Here is a 23,928-nt window from a genome sequence, read left to right on the forward strand (position 1 = left end):
AAAACATACAAATAAAATTTGAGAGCTGTACTATGAATTTTGAATTTTTTTAATGTTCTGTTAACCGTCTTTTCGATTATCCGTCATACCCTTGGTCCGGTGCCCTGACGGATAATCGAGGTTCCACTGTACGTGGTTTCTTTTTTCGGCTGTAGAAAATAGTCTAGTGTGTTTGGATTTTTTCTAACAGTTGTAAATCGGGAGATACACGGTTTTCAAACTAAAACCACAAAAATATCATTTTCTAAAAAAAAACGAGATACAAGGTTTTCACAATAAGCTAACTATAGGGAGACGCAGAATATTGTGGCTGCGCAACCTGAGAGAATGATACGGATGTACATCAAATGAACTTTTCAGAGCAGCCGTCTCCAAAGTCCGAATAGATATGATGAATGCCGGCCTCCGTGGCGGAGATGGCACTTGAAGAAGAATACTGATTTTGGTTTCTTAAGTACTACGAACCAATTTTTTGCTCGATGTATAGACTGAGGCTTAAAACCCGGCTCTATTTTGCTCTATAACTTGAGCTAATACACTTGAGTATGATTTCTGTTACTTTATAAATTATTAATTAATATAAATATGTAGGTATCTATTTCGCATACATTGTAGGTATTTTAAAAATATGATATGAAATCGGACATTAAAAAAATACTCTATTTCTCTGTTTGGCAAAAGTATACTTATAACTGTATCGGTATTTTCACAACATATCCTTCACTTACTGTTTTTGATCGAAACAGAAATCCCATCCACTCCTAACAATGAACTACCACTATTGTTTGAGGAACTTGCATACCAAGATTATAATACAAATCAAGAAAATAATACTAAATCCCTGAAATTACATTTTATAATTGCTTCCCTTTGCTCAAACGCCATTTCCAAAGAAAATGTTTTAAATACAGTTTTTGCACGAGGTAAATATCACGTGAACTCCATCTTTCCTATTATACCTATAGGTTCGTATTTCACCAGTCAATCATAAACATCAATAAATAAGATTTTTTTCTTGTATCCAATCGTTCAAGTTAATGTATTTGGATTCCAGATCTCCACAAAATATACATATAAATAATAAATATAATATTGTCATTTAGTAAAAAAACTATTTATATCGTAGCTTTCAAATAAACAGAGAAATACTTGTTGTCTTATTACTTGTTATTTGAAATATATTGTTATAGTCCTTGGGCCCACCATTAAAAAAATTATTACCTCCCTCATGAGACATTATATTTAGTTATTCACGTCGAGTCGGACAAAATATAGAGGTTTCTAAACTTTCGTGCGACCGACAACTGAAGTATCCTTAAAATTTGTCGGACAATAACACCAGTAAATTGTAAGTATTTTCATCAAACAATCCTGCAAAAAAAATCATAATTTATGGCTCCATAGTGCGCCCCAAATATGGGGGCGCTCTCATCATAAAGAGTCATACAATGTATACGCCCATAGCTGATTTTTTTAGGATTGTTTGATAAAAATATTTACAATTAACTGGTAACATAAACACTCATACCAATAAGTATTGTCTAAAACTGAACATCAAAAAGACTAAATTCATGATTGTAACAAAGAAGCTATACACCAATGTGAATTTAACTATAAATAATCAGCCAGTTGAAAGAGTTACGTCCTACAAATATTTAGGGGTTTGCTTCACTGATACTAATGACCAGACAAGAGAAATCGAGAGGCGAATTGATATAGCGAGACAATCGTTTGTCAAAATGAAAAGTTCCTATGCAGCCGGGACATAAATATAAACTTAAGAACGGGAATGTTAAGGTGCTATGTTTTCTCCGTTCTGCTGTACGGCATGGAAGCTTGGACACTGAAAAAGATAAACATCAAAAACATTGAGGCATTCGAGATGTGCTGTTACAGGAGAATGTGGAAAATACCATGGACAGAAAGAGTAACAAATCAAGATGTTTTGCTGAAGATGGGGAAGGAATGCGAAGTCATAAAAGCCATACAAACGAAAAAACTGGAGTATCTAGGCCACATAATGAGAGGAGAAAAGTACTCTCTGCTAAGACTCATAATCCAAGGAAAAATCTCGGGAAAGAGAATGTGGGACGGAGGAGGATTTCCTGGTTGGGAAATTTAAGGGAGTGGTATGGGTGCAGTTCAATACAGTTGTTCAGAGCTGCAGCCAACAAAGTTAAGATCGTAGACAACATCCGATAGAAGACGGTACTGCAAGAAGAAGAAGGTAATATTGTCCGACAAATATTTAAGGGTACTCCAGTTATCGGACGCACCAGAGCTTAGAAACCCTTATATTTACGAAACTCCCCCCTACCGAAAATTTTTCGAAACTGAAAGATTATCTGACTCGACATGAATAATTGAATAAAAAAGTGTCATGAGGAAGGTAATAATGTTTTTTATGTTGGACGTTTATGTGGCTTTTGTTGAAAACGATCAAGACTAAAACTTATTTTAATGGATAGACTGTGATGCCAATAGGCTGTTTAAAAGTTTGCCGAAAATTTTCAATGGCAACCTATTTATTTATATTAATTTTTAAACAAATTATAAAAAATTGCATTTTTCGCTTCGAAACCACATTTTCTAATAATTTGGGTTATTTTAAGACGAATTCTCTTGATTTTTTCGTAAAAAAACTTTAGGTGTAATAACATGCACATAAACAATTAAAAATGCCGAAAAAACAATTTAAGCGCTTTTCGAGGCCATTTTTCAATAGGTTGGACATCGGATTTTTAAAAACAAAAAATATGAGATTAAACTTAAGTCAAGTAGTTGGATTTTGTTTTACATTTATATTTAAAAAAAAATCCATAAATAAATTGATATACCGTTGCGTTTCGGAATATACCTATAGCCTTAACAAACGGCTGAACTTTAACGTTAAAAATACATTGATTATTTCTTGCCCGCAAGCTGAATCTTGTTTTAATCGAAAGAATAAAACGATGCTGTAAAACTAAAGTAAACATTTTACCCAAAGTTTACTACAAGAACCTGCTTATTTATAAAAATTTTTCAACAATTAAAAAATTCCTTTTTATTTTGAAACCAATTTATTTTTTTGTTTATAGAAGGTAGATTCCCGTAATAAACCTTGAGTAAACTTTTTTATGATATTGTAACATCATATTTTTTCGATTAAAATAAGATTCAGCTTGTGAGTAAGAAATAAACAATGTGTTTCGAACGTTAAAATTCAGACGTTCGTCAAGTCTATATATCCCGAAACGCAACAATATATCAATATGTTTATTGATATTTAAACTGACTTTTGCAATATAAAATCAAAATGGGCTTGCGGATTTTGAAACGATTTGACTTACATAAGCTTTCATCTCATAGTTTTTAGCTTTTTAAAGTATGGCGTAAAATGCCCACCTTGCTGAAAAATGCTTCCAAAAGCGCTAGAGTTGGCTTTTTCGGCATTTTTAATTACTATTAGTATTTTACAATTTAGGGCCGGTTGTTCGAACGCTAATCAACATTGATCACTATCAAATATTTCATTACTGTCACAACTGTCAATGTCAACATTGGTTGGGTTGCTGAAAACATAGTTAATTATAATTATGAGATTAGTTAGTCAAATTACATAACAATTATTAACATAATTGATTAACTAATTTCATAATGGTCATCAATAATTATGTTTTCGGCAACTTAACCAAAGTTGACATTGACAGTTGTGACAGTAATTAAGTATTTGATAGTGATCAATGTTGATTAGCGTTCGAACAACCGGCCCTTAAAGTATTCAACAAAAAAAATCACGAGAATAATTTTCGTCAAAATAATTCAAATTATTTAACAAATTGTTTTCGAAGTGAAAAAGGTAATTTTTGTATAATTTGTTTAAAAATTGTTATAAATAAATAGGTGGTCATGCTACTTGACTTAAAATTTCATCTCATATTATTTTTATTTTTTAAATTCGATGCCCACCCTACTGAAAGATGGTTTAAAAAAGCGCTAAAATTGGCTTTTTCGACAATTTGAAAATTTCTCGGCATTCCATGAAAAAACTACAAGAATAACGTTCGTTCTTGAAATAACCCACACTATTAAAAAAGTCGTTCCGAAGTAAAAAAAGCAATATTTTTTATAATTTTTGTAAAAACTGTTATAAATAAATAGGTTGCCATGGAAAATTTTCGGTAAACACAGCATAATATTGGCATCATAATCTATCAATTAAAACAAATTTGAGCTTGTAGAGATAAAATCAAATTTTTTCAACAAAATCCACCGGTCTATGTAAATTAAAATAAATACAAAATGGTAATATAAACAATATAATAATATTTTCAAATAAACAGAGAAATACAGTGGAACCTCGATAACCCGGATTAATCGGGACCGCGGCCGATCCGGGTTATCGAAAATCCGGGTTAGCCGGAGAATATAGTAAAAATTAATAAATAACCTCCATTATAATTACAAAAACATGAAACACATATGCACAGTACACATCTAAATTACGTATAGTTGTATAGAGTGTAGAGTTTTGTTCATTTCTTGGTAAAAAACTCAGTCATACTGTAGAGATGTACCGACACCATAATATGGTAGGTCTGAATCCCGCGTACGAAAAAAAAGTTGATAAATAGCAAGCTGAAAATTTGTTATTAGCTTAAGGGTGTCTAGTCGGACAAACATTAATATATGGGAACACTGGAACAGGGGAAGTTTTAACTGTGGAACAGCCTAAAAATTTGGAACGGTCAGACCACGAAAACGGCACATGTATTTTGTCCGACAGAACAGACTTAAACTCTCCGAACAGAGATTAAACTCTCATGCAAAAATCAGACTGCTATTTATCACCAAATTGGCGTTTTAATGAGTGGAACATGTAGAATATGTCAAATGACAGGAATTATGACAGGTGATAAATAGCAGTCTGATTTTTGCATGAGAGTTTAATCTCTGTTCGGAGAGTTTATGTCTGTTCTGTCGGACAAAACAAATGTGCCATTTTCGTGTTCTGACCGTTCCAGATTTTTTACCTGTTCCACAATTAAAACTGCCCCTGTTCCAGTGTTCTCATATATCAAAGTTTATCCGACTAGACACCCTTAAGCTATTAACAAATTTTTAGCTTGCTATTAATCTACTTTTTTTTCATACGCGGGATCCAGACCTATGGTATCATAATATCATATTATGATGCTGCAATAAATTTATTTTAAAGATTCGCCTTTATCAATCCTACCTAATGTTTCTAGTTTCTTTTCCATTGTCACAACATTTTTACGTTTTGTTAACATTACAGTTTTGTTGCCATTACGTAGACAAAAATCAGGCAAACACAATCTGAAGCACGATTACAGAACGGAAGTGATTAAAACAATGTTGTTATTTAAGAACAGACTAAGGCCATTGTTTTAAAAAAGAATTTTTAAATAGTCACGTCTATTTTAAACAATGCTAAGACAGTTTGACATAAATAACGGAAAAGGAATACAGACAGGTGCCTGTTCTTTCCGATAAGCTGAGACGGCCGCTCTGCCTGCCGCCGTGTGCATGAATCATTTTTACTGTTGTACATACTTATATGTGTTCAAATTACACAAATACACATTATCTCTCAAATATTATTTGACCTACATATATTTTTATTTGATAAAATTGTTAAATTGTTTATTTGTTAAATTTTTGTCTGATGAAAATCGGTCCGGGTTAGCCGGACTTCCGGGTTATCGGGGGCCGACTTATCGGGGTTCCACTGTAATATAAATGAGTATTTTATTACTTGTTATTTGAAATCTATTGTTCTATAAAAAATTCAACACAAGACCTGTAGTGCAAGTAAATATAATATATGTATTAGAAATTATTTGCAAGTGTGTAACAGTTACTTCTTTCCTTTTAGACTTTTTTATTCCCCAAAACAATTCCTCTGGAAGTGACGCTGTGATAAGGGACTATGTATATATTTTGGATAATTATAATTTGACTTTAACATACCCGTATATCTCACGAAAATAACTAGACTAGGATCTACTCATTGGCCTTCTTTGTAGAAATATCGCAGTTGTTTCGATGTCGTCCTCTTCTTCTTTTAAACAAGGACTTACGATCGGGGAGCCGCTGCTTCCCGAATTGTTTGAGTGCATCCCCGTCGACATACTGAGGTCTTCGGGCTCGGTTTGTTCTGGTAGAGCTACCTGGAACAAGTTATATTTCATATAAGTGACTTTTCTACTAAAAAAACTAAACTATATTTGGTTATAAAAATAAAAAATATACAAAAAGAGAAAAGATCAATACCCACATGTAATTCCAAATTTGACATTTGCAAGTGAAATTTGAAACCAGAAGAAACACAAATTAACATAAATGTTATGAAGAACTGTGGAAACAGATTTATAAAAAAATATATCGGATGGCCAGGTAGTATTAAAGGTACTGAAATCCAATGGAATTGACTCAAAGTTAGTTTGGAACTGTTTTTATAATCTGATTTTCCGAGCTTTGGATCAGATAGCAGCGAAACTACAAGGTGACATTCCTTGGTGCTTAATGTATGCTGATGATATTGTGTTAACAGAAACTAGTAAAAGCGACAAAATACTTGGTATTTAGCCGTTTGGCCCATCAAGATTCACGGTTATATGTTGATGGTCATATAATTCAAAGAGTACCCAGTTTTAAATATCTTGGTTGCCATATTACTGAACAACTAGATCCAGATAAAGAGATAAAATGTAGAATCGAGATAGCCCGCACGACATTTTTAAATATGAGGTCATTCTTCTGTAATGATACCTTGCAACTTCAACTTCGAAAGCGCATGATTAAATGCTACATTTGGTCAGTCCTCTTGTATAGCCATGTGGCCACACAGACGTATTCTGAAAATACCATGGACGACTATGCTGACAAATGTGGCAGTCCTTAAGAGAGGCTACCCGCGAGCTGCTTGATAACATCAAATATAGAAAGATGGCCTATTTTGGACACGTAGTAAGGGGAGACCGGTATAATATTCTTCAACTTATTATGATGGGTAAAATCGAAGGACGCAGAGGAATTGGTAGAAAGCAGGCCTCTTGGTTGAAGAATATCCGGGAGTGGACAGGAATAAAGAAAGCAGAACACCTATTTAGAATAGCTCGAGACAGAGACAGTTTCGCCATGTTAATCGCCAACATCAAGGGGACTTGATAGGGCACGTTAAGAAGAAGAAAAGCGACTTAGTCGCTTTAACGGTTTAAAACTTAGTAGGGCAAAAACAGAATTTGGAATGTTCATTTAACGATGAAGTTACTACCAATAAAATGGTGTCTTTGGATGGCGAAATGATTGCAGTAAGTAATTGTTTTAAGTAGTTAGGATCGGCATTACAGAGCAATGGGGAAATGGGAAATAGATGGAGATGCATGCAATAGAAATAGGGTTGTATGAATGAAGTGGAAGGAAGAGAGTGATGTGTTGTGTGACAGAAAAATTCCAATGAAGTTCAAAGGAAAATTCTATAAAATAGCCATAAGACCAACTATGGTGTACAACTGTATGAATTCTTAGATAGATGAGGTGAGCGACAAAACAGACTATAATTAAGATTGATTAAGAATTAGAGTAAGTCTAGGACTAGGGATGGCACCAATTGATGCCAAAATGAGAAGCATAGGTTAAAATGGTTTGATTATGTTCCAAGTTGAGACGTTAATAACCCAATACAACAATTACTGATATTCGGTTTCTTGGAAGGAGTAGGAGAGCAAGACCTGGGGAACGCTTATGCAGGACACATCGGTAAAGGTAATTGATGTTGGTACAATATTGCAAGTTTACTTATGCAGCAGGAACAATGTACTGAAATAAAAGACCATATTAAAGATTCCCAGGATAATTTTAGGATTTAAGAACACGGGGAATGTGAACTAAGGCCACTATTCAATAACTAAATAGAAAAAACTAAATGCATTACAATAATAAAGGGCGCACTATTAAGAGTACAACTGCACGAAGATAATGCTCCAGTCGAGCAAGTGAGCAATCTAAATACTTGGGAATGATGGTAAATGACCAATGGGATCCTCAACAAGAAATAAAATGCCGTACCGAACAAGCAAGACAAGCTTTTATTAAATTTAAACCGCTACTTTGTAACCGAAATCTTTCCTTCAATCTCCGTTACACAATGGTTAAGTGATAATAAATATATATGGTCCATATTGATATACAGCATGGAGACATGGACGTTGAAAATAACCGAATACCTTGCGAGGAATGTTCCGCATACCATGGACAGATAGGATGAGAAACCAGGAAGTCTTGAGATGAGCAAATACTGAGAGAGAATTGCTTAACTTGACCAAGGCACGAAAAATTGGATAGCTGGGCCATATCCTGAGAGGGGAAGAATACGCAATCCCTCAACTTAGCATCCAAGGAAAGATTGAGGGCCAGAGAAGAGTAGGTGGCAAACAAATGTCATAGTCCACAGTACGTCGTCCTTTTTGGAAGATGATTACAAAAGTCTTAAAAATGGTCTTAACTGCTTCATTTGAGCGAGTCTACCACTTTCTAAAACATTTTAGAGTGCAGGTTGGACGCGTTAACACGTCCCGCGTCATTAAATATTTACGCTGTCGCATAAAGAAGATTTAAATTTGTCGGACAAGAGATCGACAATCTTTTTTAAGATTAAGATTTTTAGATCGAAAATTAAGAGTTTTATAATAACAAAACTACTGCGCTAGAGTGACATCTTGCAGGTGTCGGACTCTGATTTTGTTATTACAGAACTCTTAATTTTTAATTTAAAGTACTTATTTTAATTAATAAAAATTGTCCGAGAAATTTACAGCCGCGTTTCGTTAGTCCGACAACGTAAATATGTAAACGGCGCGGGACGCGGAAACGCGTCCAACATGCATTCTGAAATTTTTCAGAAAATGGTAGACTCGCTCAAACGAAGCAGTTAAGACCATTTTTAACACTTTTGCAATCATCTTCCAAAAAGGACGATGTACTGAGGAGTATCATGGCTGCGAAATATAAAGAACTGGACAGGCATAAGTAACATTGGCGAACTTTTGCATGTCGCAAAAGAGAGACGTCTGACCTTAGATATTCGCTACGAAAGGGCTCAAAGTCTGAAATGGGTTATATCCAAATAAGAGGGGAAGATGAACTTATAAAGACCAAATCAGGGATCACATTCAAAGATGCAATCACACAACAACCTTTGATAGGAAAGAAGAGAAAGCGCTGAAAAACAAAAGTGAAAAATAAAAAGTATTAGTAGTCGAGGAAATGAAGCATTTTGGCTCGAAATTTTTTCGTCCAGCATGGATTTACTTGAAATTTTCATAGAAGGTAGGGAATAGTCCAAGGATCATTTTCTATATCATGCCACTGTACGCTAAAACCTTGGAGGTGGCTGCCATCCTATCTCGAGGGCGGGAATTTTATATTACATTTCAACCATGTAGATCGTTGTAAAAATTAATTCTAAGAAAAAATGTCAGTTACATTTGCTTCGTAAAATTAATATTTTTCGAGTTATTCGCGCTTGAAAGTAACAGTTTTTCGACGAAAAAATCGACTTTTTTAAAGGGTTTTTTGAGAAAAATATGCATTTCATCAAAAAAACTGTAGATATCAAAATTGTATCTTTTAGTAACACAAACCAAATTCTTTTTCCGTAACATCTTTAAGACAAATCGAGATACGGCATGTTAAAAGTTAGATTTTTTCGTCAAATGCATAATTTGAAATATTCAAAGCCAAAAAACGGAAAAACTTTGCATTTTTCGAGGAAAACTTGAATAATCTTTTTTCAAGTACACTGTTAGGCCGTTCTCAAAAAATAATAGTAAAAAGTTTCTAGCCTGAAAATTAAGCGACTATGATCAAAAAAAAATTCGGTGCCTGCTTTTCTCTATGAAAAAATCAGTGAAAAGAACCCCCTAACAACCCTATTAATTAAAAATTGGTCTTCACCTTTCTGTACATCCTTTTATATTTGTATTATCAATACATCCAAGAAGACTGGCCTCTTTAAAAGGCCTAATTTTAGAAAAATTGGAATTTAAAGAAAAACATTTTTTTACAATTTCCCATTTTTTAAATTTAACTTCAAAATTCTCCGAATATACTGGAGATACGAAAAAAATTATAGACAACTAAATTGTAGCTTTTTTAATAACTAAAGTTTCCCTGTGCATAGATTTTCATTACAGTGAACAATAAGCGAGATATAGCTGTTTAAAACCTCTATTTACGAGCAAACACCCCCTTATTCGAGCCCTTTAAACCCACGCTAATTAAAAACTAAGGGATCTTACGGAATTTAGTTTACACAGTCTTATAAATCTTCAAAAATCCTACAAAATCATTTTTAACAGACTTTTTATCGCCGAAAATGAACGAGCTATGTTTATAAAACAAATTTTTTTTCGAAAAATTCGAATAGTCCGCTTATGGATAATATTCAATGTATGTATAATACTACAGAACCGGTTTGTATACTGGAAGATGACTAAAAAACTATTTGTATTTGTATTTGTACATATTTGTAAATTCGCATTTTTGTGTAAATAAATATTTTTGTAGTTATTTAACTCTACTTTTTTTCTGTATAGATCTATTAAATTATCTACTTATAAAAATTTTAATGTTATTAAGGATGGTTTTTAAGGGTTAAAATATGATATTATATCCTAAAGCATAAAACAATCATTATTTAACCAATCAAAACCAAATTTTACCCATATTAAAGTTTACACTGTTTTTATATAATTTTTGACAATAAGGGGTAGTTTACACCCCTAAAAATAATCAACGCCCTTAAGCATGATATAGAATATGAAGTACAGGGTGAGATAATCCTAATCCCAAATTTTTATGTAAAACGATGCAAGCCGAAATTATTCTTTTAGTATAAGTAAATTTTTATATATAACGATGGGTGGTTTTAAGGGTTGAAATATTATGATAGTATATCTTAAAGCATAAAACAATCATTATGTAACTAATAAAAACCACATGTTGACAATATTAAAGTTTAAAATGTTATTTTATAACTTTTTACAATTAGGGGTAGTTTTCACCCTTAAAATACCAAAAGCGTAAAACGTCTCAATATAGAAAATGAACTAAGGGGTGAGATGAGCCTAATCCCAAATTTTTGTACAAATCGACGCTGGACGAAAAAATTGCGATGTTTTGCCATTTTTTCAGTTTCATTTCCTCGACTATAGATAATTACGTGAATTATATTTGAAAATTTATTTATGACAAAATCTGATGAATTAATTGTATACCACCAAATTTAGCGATAAAACAGCCAAAACCTTATAAATTTATACTAGTGATTTGTAGAGACTGGTACAATTTTTAAGCAATTCTAAGCAAGAAGATTAGTCTAGGTCTAGATCTTAGAAGACAAGTCTTAGATTTATTACCTACATATTCGATTTTATATAATTATTTATATTTCACTTACTTGGAGAGGAAGCGTAATGATTGGCGTAGAAAGAGAATGTAGCACTCTCCTCCTCTTTAACTCCTCTTCATCTGTATCAGGAGTCATTTCTTTATCAGGCATGCCGCATTTATGGTGCAACAAGTGATGCCTCCTTCTGAACCTGCTGTGACACCTTTCACACGAAAATGGTTTTTCATTGGTATGGATAAGTATGTGAGCCTTGAGCTGATTGGAGTCTGAGAATTTGGCAGTACAGTGTTCACAAGAGTAAGGTCGTTCTCCTGTATGCACCCTCAAATGTCTTCGAAGGTTGGCAACCTGGAAAATAAAACAATAGTTCGTTATAAAATACACATCAATCATAAAGCTTCAGGTGGGTTTATAGTAACGGGACGTGATTTTACTACCGGTGATTCAGTCACCGTAATTTATAAATCACCGATAACTACCGTTCCTTGGTAACTTCGATAACCGTGACCAGTGAAAAGTTAATAACTTCACGGTCACCGTCTCACAGATCGTGTTGTTTAGTTTATTACCTACTATTACTGTAGATTCTAGGTAGGAACGCAATTGCTCGAAATCAATTGCTCGAAAATAAATTGCTCGACATGAAAATTGCTCGAAATACAAATTGCTCGAATAAAAAATAAAATTATATATCCAAATATTGATTCACAATAATGCAAAATATATACCTAAATACAGGGTGTAACGAAAATACAGGTCATAAATTTAATCACATATTCTGGGACCAAAAATAGTTTGATTTAACCTAACTTACCTTAGTACAAATGTGCATATAAAAAAAGTTACAACCCTTTGAAATTACAAAATTAAAATCGATTTTTTCCAATATATCGAAAACTATTAAAGATTTTTTATTGAAAATGGACATATGGCATTTTAATGACAGTAGAATCTTAAGAAAAAATTATAGTGAAATTTGGACACCCTATAAAAATTTTATGGGGGTTTAGTTCCTTTAAACCCCCCCAAACTTTTGTGTACGTTCCAAATAAATTGCTATTGTAGTACCATTACTTAAACACAATATTTTTAAAACTTTTTTGGCTCTTAGTACCTTTTCGAAAATTCAGTTTTTATCGAGATATTTTAAATATTTGTCAAATCCACCACATATTTGTATATGGTTAAATGGAGACTTGGTAAAAATATGAAAATTTATGTATGATTTACATTTTTAGGTATATTTTGAACCGTATTAAAAAAGAAGCCATACCTCGATAAAAGTTGCCTTCTTAAAAAAATACAAAGAGCCAAAAAAGTTTTAAAAACATTTTATTTAACTAATGGTATCGCAGTAATAGTTTAATTGGAGCGTACACAAACATTTGGGGGGTTTAAAGGAACAAAACCCCCATAAAATTTTTATGTAAACATATTAAAAAAGAAGCCGCAACTCGATAAAAACTGCCTTATCGAAAAAATATAAAGAGCCAAAAAAGTTTTAAAAATATTGAATTTAACTAACGGTACCACAATAATAATTTAATTTGAACGTACAGAAAAGTTTGGGGGGGTTTAAGGGAACAAAACCCCCATAAAATTTTTACGGGGAGCACAAATTTCACTATAATTTTTCTTTAAGATGCTCCTGCCGTAAGAATGCCACATGTCTATTTTCAATAAAAAATCTCTAATAGTTTTCGATATATTCGAAAAAATCGATTCTCATTTTGTAACTTCAAAGGGCTATAACTTTTTTTATGTGCATATTTGTACTAAGGTAAGTTAGGTTCATTCGAACTATTTTTGGTCCCAGAATATGTGATTTAATTTATGACCTGTATTTTTGTTACACCCTGTATACATAAGAAAAACAAGTGATGTAATATTCCGCGATGTCAATCTTCGATAAAATTATAGGTAATCATTTTAATCCTTCCCTAATACCTGGAAATTATCATGATCCCTAATTATGAGAATGAGACTAAATCAAAACCGTTATTTTTCTTATTATTTATAAAGTTCAAAGATATTTTAGATTTGTGAGTAATAAATATTTTTCCAGTTTATAATAATATAGGATTATATTATACGTGAAAACCACATAGTTTGTCTTATTTAAAACATTTTATGTCTACATTTTGTATTATTGTGAATAAATATCTAGATCTTCTTCTTTTGCCCTTTAATTCGTCCAATTTTGAACATAGGCTTCCCCCAGTTTCCTCCATTCGCTTCTGTTTCCAGTACGTTCCTCCTCCTATCTTTTTAATGTCGTCTCCCCATCTCATCTGGGGTCGTCCTCTTGGTCTCTTTCCTGTCCATAGTCTCCATTGTTGTATCGTGTTATTCCACCTATTCTCTAATCTGACCCTTCTGTTTACCTCCGCTGTTTGGTTTTCCTTATTTATTTTTATCATCTGTCCCAAATATGTATATATAATCATTAACCGCTTCTGTTGTGGTGTCGTTTAGTATTACGTTTCTATTATTAAATATTTAGATACTTATAAAAAAAATTTTATTCGAGCAATTTGTATTTCGAGCAATTTTCATGTCAAGCAATTAATTTTCGAGCAATTGAGTTCGAGCAATCGCGTTCGAGCAATTCACTGGTTACCATTACTGTAACAACATACCTGTTACTGTACATAAAAGAGCGGTGATACGGTCACCGTTTAAAATCACCTTTATTCATAAATCACGGTCACTGATCACGGCGTGATTTAAAAAGCACCATATTCACCATCACTAATTCATAGAACAGAAAGGATAAGCAAGAAAGTAGTTACTCACTTGGACGAATTGTCTGTCACAGTGTTCGCAATGATAAGGGCGTTCTCCTGTATGAAGTCTCATGTGGGTCTTAAGGTGATGGTCTCTGGTGAACCTTTTGTGGCACTCTGGACATTCGAAAGGTTTCTCTCCGGTATGTGTCCTTTCGTGATTTTGCAGGACGTGTTTGTAGCCAAATGATCTGGAAATAAAATAAGTTAAATATTACACAAAATACTAAAGAAATGAATGAAACATTAGACTGAAACTGACATCAGGGTTAGATATAATAATATGGAAGGAATACCTGTTATTCTCATATGGCTAAAGAATGTATTGGACATTACCAAGAATTGCTTAAATCTAATTTAAAAAACAAAGGACTACCTACGTAAAAGATATAAATTAAAAGTGAGATTAGAAAAATCTCAGAAAACTAAGGCGAGAATAAAGATTATAAGGGGCTGCCAAAGTTTCTTTAAAGTAGGTATACCTTGAGTAAACATGCACGATGGAACACGTGCTAGTGAAGGGGACACCGCCATATAATGCGGCTGTTTCGTGGATAATTAAGCTGCAGACTCTGAAGCAGATAACCTGAAACATTCAACCATATTTTGCATAACTACAAAATATCCAAGAGACTACCAAGGGACTCTAGAAACATGTAGCATATATCTAAACCTGGATAAGCTGGTAAATTGTTCCAGCTTTCTGGAATATGTATCATAAGTGAATGGAAGATTTATAATAAGCTAATTGTCTGCAGTATGCCTGAGTTTACGACGGCTTATATTTTGTTCTCAGATTAAATTGTTTTAGCCTTGAAGCACAATTTAGAGTAAATGGCAAAACTAAATGAAGCAATATAAAAGATGTTTAAAAAACTACAAAAATATGTGCATAAAGATCTTAGCCTTGAATCACATTAGATGATGGACGGCTAGTCTGATGTTAGAATAAATAAAACTACCAGTAATTATTACAAAGAGAGCGTATACAAATTGAAACTGTTTCCGAGGTAAACATCATCAAGAAAGTAGTTTCAGAACCATACAAAGAAAGTACCTTTATACACTTCTCCAAGAAATTAACGCTCCACCTTAAAAATGGGTCATTTTTGATGTCTCGAATTTCCTAAACCTGTTGTTCGATTTAAGTGATTTTTTTAATAAGTTGTATTTATAAATTGTCATTGTATAACGGGTGTACCAATCAAACTATTATTTTTTCTTAAAGTTCACGTGACCCTGTGGTATATTCTAACATTTATAAAATACTAAAATTAAAACCCAACAACTATAGCCTCGTGTTTTTTTAACATTCTGTTTTTTGATTAATTCGGTTATGTTGGATAATAAAAAAGTTAGGTAGTTTAACAACTAGACATGTTCTTCATCAATACACGGTGTTTTTAAATAAGTGCGACAAACTTTAAGGGGTAATTCTGCATGAAAAATTACTGACATTTGGCTTCATAAACGTATGTCCGCAAACGCTTCGTTTCCGAGATAGGGGGCGTTAAAATTTTTCTTACAAACTGACGATTTATTTATTGCTCTAAAACCGGTTGAGATTTGAGATATGCAAATTAAATTTGGTGGATTTAAAGAGGTAGTTATTGCGCATGTTTTGATATACAATTAGGAATTTAATATTTACCATTGGCGCGCATACGGGTAATATGACCCTTATGTGCGCCAATGGTGAACATTAAATTCTTAATTGTATGTCAAAAAATGAACAATAACTACATCTCAAAACCTACCAAATTTCATTTGCATATCTCAACCGGTTTTAGAGCAATAAATAAATCGTCAATTTGTAAGAAAAATTTCAATACCCCTTATCTCGGAAACGAAGCCTTTGCGGACATACGTTTATAAAACAAACTGTCATTATTTTTTCCTGCAACCTGTTAAAGTTTGCCATACTTTAAAATAAAAATGTATACCATTTTTACTCAGTTGCAATGTGAAGGCAAAACAATCTTACTTTTCAATTAGAATACGGAGCGCAGTCCAGTCCTCTGAATCGCGATTTTCGGCTCTTATTGGAGCCTCATCGGAAAGAACGTAGGCACTGTTCTCCATACCCTAATTGACCAGCGCCGAGAGTTTTTCCCACCCATTGCAACCGAAGTGAAGGTATTAGGTGACTAGCGTCATCTGGCAATTGAAAGATGAAGTAGTTTTCAATCCTAATAGCAAAATTAATAACATTGAAAATATTAAAAATATTACTAAAAGATTTTTAAATTGAAAACTTATTGGTACATTTCCCTGGTGACACCTCCAAGGCTTCTACAATTTGCAAGCCAAATGGATGCTGCAGTGAAGACAAAGGGAAGGAATTCTACACTATGCAATTCACTTTTTGCCATACTTATTTAAAAACACCCTGTATTGATGAAAAACAAGGCTAGTTGTTAAAGTACCTAACTTTTTTATTATCGAACATAAGCGAATGAATCAAAAAACAGAATGTTAAGAAAATATGAGGCTATAGTTGGGTTTCAATGTCAGTATTTTGTAAATGCTAGAATATTTCACAGGGTGACGCAAACTTTGAGAAAAAAATCAGTTTGATTGGTACACCCGGTATACAATGACAACTTACGTGTCTCGCAACAATATTATTACAGCGATGTTGTTAAAGAATAAGGCTATAACATGTTAAAAAAATCACTTAAATCGTACATCAGGTTTAGTAAATTCTAGACATTAAAAATGACCAATTTGTAAGGTGGTGCGTTAATTTCTTGGAGAAGTGTATTAAGTACTAGAGTTGACGTTGACAGAGACGTCAATTGACGACGTATACTAATGTCTGGTTGATTACGAAACAGCTTTTGATCGAGTACAACACGCCAAGATGATGCAAATACTAAAAGAAGCAGGAATTAACAACCAAGATCTGAAAATAATTAGAAACTTTTATGGAAGAACATCCTGATTGATCGCCAACAATCGTCACGGATATTCACATCAAGAAAAAGACGTCTTAAACATAACAGCTATTTAAAAATAAAAATATTTACCTATTACATACTCCACAGGTGAACTGCTTATCCCTATTAGGATCTTTAATATCAGACCCCGAAGGAGGCGATACACTAGACGTAGGGGATGGCAGCGGTAAACTGGTGGCTTCTTCTTCTAACTTATACTTTCTTTTCCTAATTTCTGTCGTCGTACTACTACTAACAACATTATTGTTATTATGACTAAGTTTTCTTGTACTCATCGCAGGGGAAAGCGGTTCGTTGCTGGTAGGTGGTGAGGGTGGAGAATTGGAAGGAGGTGAGTTTGCTGCCCATGGTAGGGGCATCAAACCTGGATGGAAGAAGGCAGGGTTTCCAGATATGGTCAAGCCGGATGCTGCCATTAGTTGACTAGCCATTAGGATTTGTGATGGGGTAAACATCGCTGGGTTTGGAAACGCAGGGTACCCGAAGGTGCTTTGGTGAGGCTTAATCGGTGGCTTCTCGTCTGCCTTCATCTCTCGGGATGTGTGGAAATCTGAAACAAACATAAACCTTGTGAGTATATGTCAAATTTAGTCCAATTAAAATACTACAAATTTTATTTAATAACATAATGTTTACATTTTAGCGTTTTTCATTATATGTTCTTTTTGCTTCGTTTCATGAAAAGTTTTTTTTTTGTAGTGAGTACTTCTTATCTCTTGGTATGATGTTTTTTCACGGTCCCAAAACAATATTTAGCGTGACGTGAAATATAGAGACGCGTGCAGTAACCTTGTGGTATGCACTAATATATGTACATAATATACGTACAGTTAAAAGCAGTGGCGGCTCGTCAGAGGGAGGCTCATCCTCCCCATACATTTTTTACACACTCTACATTGTTTTGTTTATCATGAATCGCGAAAATAACAAGCATTCTCACTATTATACAACGTGTAAATTCCATATTATCACTAATAATCCATACGTACGGAGCATTAACATTAGAATGCATGATCGCGTCTCAGTTTTATTACATATTATTGTAGGCGGGACCCTGGGTTATCCCGAGATGCATGAACGGAGCACGGAGCCGAGAAGCCCAGCAGTCTCCGTTGCTAATGCTCCGTGCAGCGCAGCAGGCCTTTAAGGCTACGGCTCCACGGGCGAGAAATTGACGCTAGCAGTAGCCGTAAAACGAACTTAAGGTTCCGCGGAACGGAATAGGAATAGCCGAACTGTACCGAATACAGGACTTGTGCGTAGTCGGTTCAGTTCGGCTATTCCTATTCCGTTCCGTGGAACCTTAAGTTCGTTTTACGGCTACTGCTAGCGTCAATTTCTCGCCCGTGGAGCCGTAGCCTAAGGAGACCCGGTCTCCTAACAGTGGCATCCACGGTGCCATCACACGCTGCCCGGAGATATACCAAGGGAGGCAGAATAGCTTCTCGGCTCCGTTGCGTGGTTGCGTGAGTCTCAGGACAACCAATTTTAGGGTCCTGACTAAAAATAATGAAAAATTTAAAAGTGCGAATTTTGTTATGAAATTTGGTATGTGGGGTTATAATAATATTTGGAACAACTTGCTCAAATAACTTTTTCTGATATATCTCTAACTCAAAGCAAAATATCGGTAATTTATGGTGTTTTTGAATTCGCAGTAGGCCGCGTTTAGAATTAAAAAATTCAGTTGAGTATCTTAAAAAATTTGAAGCTTCATTATGTATGGACTGCAAAACTTCACATCTGTATTTATTTTGATATGCGAGGTATCTATTTACAAATAGATAGTTCTTAACAAATAAACGACACAAACTTTGGTATTAAACTTTTACAATTAGACTAACTATTTTTAAAATGATATGATATCATGAAATTATGAATTAGGATGATATTATGAAATGTAAATAAAAAATGGATAAAAAATGGAGCCTTAAATTACATTTTTTGGCGCATTTTTTTGCTAGTGCAAATTTGTCTAGATATTTTACAGTTAGGTATAGCCTCCCCCTATTGTAAAAATCACGAGCCGCCACTGGTTAAAAGATTCTTAAACGTGCCGGTGGGGGATGGCGTCTATGCGCAGAATTATAGTCGGTGTATGAGAGAGAAAGTATTCAACATAATGAATTAACCAATTTCATTTTATTTATATTTTTCAGGGTAAAACTTGGCAAGAAGAAACACAAATGGCAACCAATAGGAAAGAATGGAGGAAGTTCATTAAGAGCTAGACGCAACCCTTGACACCTTAGAAGAGGACCGATTAAGATTGAATGAATACCCGGACTCGGGTAATGGTAATGTAATGAATTGTATTATAAATGGCTTAACACCGAAAGGTATCAATGGGTCTACTAATTAAGTAAGTAAGTATTATTGTTTTAAGTAAGTATATGATTAAGTAAGTAACTACATTATGCAAACACCAAACACACCAAAACATTACTGGCGATCCCAATCAAACATGGGAACATACAAAGACGTGGATTATAGACGCAATAAATATTACAAACCCCAAAGAAACCCAACGGAAAGAAAAACACTGGATGACCGATGAGACACTGAACCTAGTAGAAGAACAAAGAAATATTAGAAACAACGCTGCAAATCCAACAGAAACTGAAAACAAGATAGCAGATGTAAACAGGCGCATAAAATCATCAAGTAGAAGAGACAACAATAATCACATTAAAGAAATATGCAAACAACTAGAAGAACACGCCGACCGTCAAGAATCTAGAGAACTGTTTGCCAAAGTAAAATACTTAACTAAAGAGTTTAAACCACAAACGCAGGTCATTAAAGATAACTTGGGAACGATCATCACCAATGCAGAGGGCATAGAAGCGACATGGAAACAATACTGTTAAATGCTGTTTCATAGTGACCATGAAGACGTGAATCCAGAAGACATAAATGACGAAAAGGAACCACATATTTTAAAATCGGAAATAGAAACCGCAATAAAAAAATTGAAAACTAGAAAATCTCTAGAAGACGGAATCACGGCGGAAGCACTTAAAGAAATGGGAGACATAAGAGTTGAAGTGATGTTCAAACTGTGTAATGAAATCTGGAATACAGGAAAATGGCCAGATGATTGGTGTAAGCTTACTTTCATACCCATTTATAAGAAAGGATCACCAACTGATTGTAATAACTACCGCACTATAGCCCTGATCTCCCACGCAAGTAAAGTCCTTCTAACTATAATTAACGAGAGATTAAAATCAATATTTTTACCACAGATCCCACAAGAACAATGTGGATTTGTCCCTGGAAGAGGCACACGAGAACAAATTCTTAATCTCAAACAAATTATAGAAAAATCTAGAGAATTTAATCTTAAAACATATTTGTGCTTCGTCGACTACTCGAAAGCGTTCGATAATGTAAAGTGGCATAAAATGTGGGGAATACTGAGACATGGGTACTCCCGAACATCTAATATACCTGCTGAAACAATTGTATATCAACAACACAGCAAACGCAAGAGTCAACAACACATACTCCGATAATTTTAAACTAAAAGCCGGTGTTCGTCAAGGATGTATTATCTCTCCCACGTTATTCAATATATATAGTGAACACATCATGCGCATTGTATTCGACGGATGGCTAGGAGGAATATCAGTCGGAGGCCGAAAAATCAGCAATCTCCGCTATGCTGACGACACTTTAGTATTAGCATCATCAATAAATTAACTTGAATACATCATGTACAGACTAGATACTATTAGTCGTGAATATGGACTTAAAATTAATGTACAGAAGACCGAGGTAATGATAATCGATCGAATTAGAAATAACCAGCCGGAAATACGAAACGTAGCGGGGTTTGAAGTGGTATTTGAAGTGGTAAGCCGTTTCAATTACTTAGGTTCTGTTATCACAAACAATGGTGGATGAGAAGAAGAAATACGCCGACGCCTTACAATGGCCAGATCAGCAACGGTCAAACTCACTAAAATATGGAAAGATACGGCCATAACCAGGAACACGAAACTGCGCCTGGTACGGACGCTTATCTTTCCTATCGCTACCTATGCTTCAGAAACTTGGACCATTAAAAAGTCCGACTCACGACGTATAATGGCCTTTGAAATGTGGGTATACCGTAGAATGATGCGCATACCCTGGACAGCACATCGCACAAATATCTCAATATTATCAGAACTCGACATCAACACTAGGCTTACCACCATCATCAACCAAAATATATTGAGGTACTTTGGATACATTACCAGACGAAGAGAAGGCATGTAGAGGTTGGTGGTTGAAGACAAGGTAGAGGGTAAAAGAACTCGAGGAATATCGCCACTACGATGGTCAGACCAAATAAAATGAGCCACCGGTTACTCTCTGTCTGAGGCAGCACACCGCGCCCAGGAGAGAGAAGAATGGATAGCAACCATTCGTCAAATACCATAACGTCACCACATCCTTACGAAGGATAAAGGATAGAGGAGGAGGGACATTATCCAAAATACAGTTCTGACTCGCAGTCCTCCAAAAAATGTACCCATGCGTATGGGATAGGTACATCTTCTTACATTTAGGTACTGCACCAAAAACCATTATTAATTTGTACCCATCTTTTTATCTGACTGCACTTACATGTTAGCAACTTTGAATTTTACATTTTATTTTCTCTTCAACGTAATCCAACATTTTGCAAATATTAGATTAATTCCTCATTGTTTTGCGTGATCAATAATAGAAAACGCTATTTTGTCAAAATAAAAGCAAAACATAAATCAAACTTGTTTTAAATTTTTATTTTACATTGTGAAAAAGTTATACAGCATTTAATATGTTTGAAACTTGCGACAAAAATTGGCAACCTCGCGCAGATGCTGTCATAATTCAATGCAAAAGTCATAATAAATGCAGGAAAATATGAATTAACAAAATTGATTATTTTGGTGAATATCGACCACTATTTCATTATAATCCAGTATTCTAATAAAAATTATGAAATATTCCGCACTAATAATAATTATATAAATAAAAGGATAGTCGAAAGGGGTCTACCCCAAAATCCCGACAGCCAAAATCCCGACAGCCACAATCCCGACGGCCAGAATCCCGACACGCCAGAATCCCGACAGGCCAAAATCTCGACAGGCCAGAATCCCGACAGGTTTAATAAGTTTGTTTTTAATATATATAACTACATTTATTTCTTGCTTTTTGTTTATGGCCATCTGTTTTGTATATTTTAAAAAGGAAACAATAAATATTCAAAATGTAGTTGTCGGAATTTTTACTTATGCGAGGATTGTTGCATGTCGAGATTTTGGCCTGTCGGGATTCTGGCGTGTCGGGATTCTGGCGTGTCCATGTTTTGGCCGTCGGGATTTTGGCCGTCTGGATTTTGGCTGTCGGGATGTTGGCTGTCGGGATTTTGGGCGGCACCGAGTAGAAATATATAGTTTTGTTTTATGATTAAACTAAATGCATTTGTATAAAGGACTCCCCTTGTTGAGTAAGTCGACTCTAATTTTACGAGTCGTGACGATTTTTCATTTTACTATAGAGAAAAATTAATACATCACTACAACATAAAAGCTACGCTTCATTATGCAAAAATGTCTCTCAGTTCCTTCAAATTTTTAAGACGTGTATAAATAAATTGAGTAAAACCCTAACAAAAATATAAAGCAATAAAATGATTTAACATTTCTCAACCACTACAACACCACCTCATTCATATATTTTGCAACAAATCTGTCCGCATATTTTTCATCCTCACCGACAAGAAACCGACATCACGCATGGAATAAAAAAGAAGAAAAAAACCTTCGTTCGGAAACTGATCCCGATCTGAACAAGATTGAATCCAAGCAAATTTTCAATAGTAAATATGCAGAGTCAGACGTGTCAAAGCGCGACATAGTTTCATTGTAGGGAATCCCATATTTGAAAGAACATCAAGAAAACGATATCTATTGAGAAAGATCAAACAGTTTTCGATCTAATGTTGTATAAATAAGGCGAACGGGCGAGTTGTGTGGGTTTCCGGGCAGTGACGGCGGGAAGCGACAGGATTGGGGTAAATATATATTTAACTGCGATATAAAAAAAGAAAGAAAAAGGAAACCAAAGTTTGTGTCATATTGGTTGCTCTTCAAAAAACGTATACAAGAGTAACAAAATAGGTTTTGAGGTAGCCAAAATACAAGAAAGAAGTTCACAGTGAATATGTAAACATTATGAGCGATATGTATGTATCCTATCAGTCTCCCTTAGCTAATTCTTGTTTTTTCCGACCTCGAATGGTTATTAGGATTTCGAGGGCAAACGGGTCACTATATTTTCCTCGATTACATTCTCTTCATATGAAGACCACAACGGCGATGAAGACAGACCAGAAAATTTGAAATTTTAGGAGTAGTATAGAAGCATTCGAAGAAATAGAGGAAGAACTTTCAAAAGTAAATTGGGATATTGTGGGTATCACCGAAGTTAGAAAAAAAGGAGAGAATCTTATCTCACTCCCATCAGGCCATCTGTGGTACTACAAAGGAGAAGAGGAATCGACAGTCGGAGGTGTCGGCTTCTTTATTCACAAAAGAATTGCGAACAGAATTGTGTCAATAAACCAAATATCAACAAGGGTGGTCTACTTAAACATCAAAATGAGCACCAGATATATCCTAAAGTTCATTCAAGTATACGCACCTACTATAGGCCATTCAGACGAAGAAGTCCAAATATTCTACGACAAAATATCCTGTGCAATCAAGGAAAATCCTGGCCA

General features: G+C 34.4%; 1 protein-coding gene across 1 annotated transcript; it reads right to left on the reverse strand.

Moving 5' to 3' along the window:
* Positions 1-5,262: 5,262 nt before the first annotated feature.
* Positions 5,263-17,708, reverse strand: LOC114328359 (protein krueppel-like). Its single transcript, XM_028277194.2, has 4 exons — positions 17,235-17,708; positions 14,216-14,396; positions 11,468-11,767; positions 5,263-6,176 (listed from the first exon to the last, which is right to left on the reverse strand). Exons 1-4 carry the CDS (start codon positions 17,693-17,695, stop codon positions 6,003-6,005), a joined length of 1,116 nt encoding a protein of 371 aa, XP_028132995.2. The 5' UTR covers positions 17,696-17,708; the 3' UTR covers positions 5,263-6,002.
* Between the last annotated feature and the right edge of the window lie 6,220 nt (positions 17,709-23,928).

This window comes from Diabrotica virgifera, chromosome 6 (genome assembly GCF_917563875.1).
Source record: "Diabrotica virgifera virgifera chromosome 6, PGI_DIABVI_V3a".
Classification (NCBI taxonomy): Eukaryota; Metazoa; Arthropoda; class Insecta; order Coleoptera; family Chrysomelidae; genus Diabrotica; species Diabrotica virgifera.

What these genes read in the sequence shown, in the direction of transcription:
- LOC114328359 (XM_028277194.2), bottom strand. Translation starts at nt 17,695, where the DNA reads ATGAAGGCAGACGAGAAGCCACCGATTAAGCCTCACCAAAGCACCTTC. An exon ending in ACCTGTGGAGTATGTAATAG is followed by an intron (nt 14,397 to 17,234) that starts GTAAATATTTTT and finishes TTTTATTTCCAG; the next exon opens with ATCATTTGGCTACAAACACG. An exon ending in GTGACAGACAATTCGTCCAA is followed by an intron (nt 11,768 to 14,215) that starts GTGAGTAACTAC and finishes TTTATTTTCCAG; the next exon opens with GTTGCCAACCTTCGAAGACA.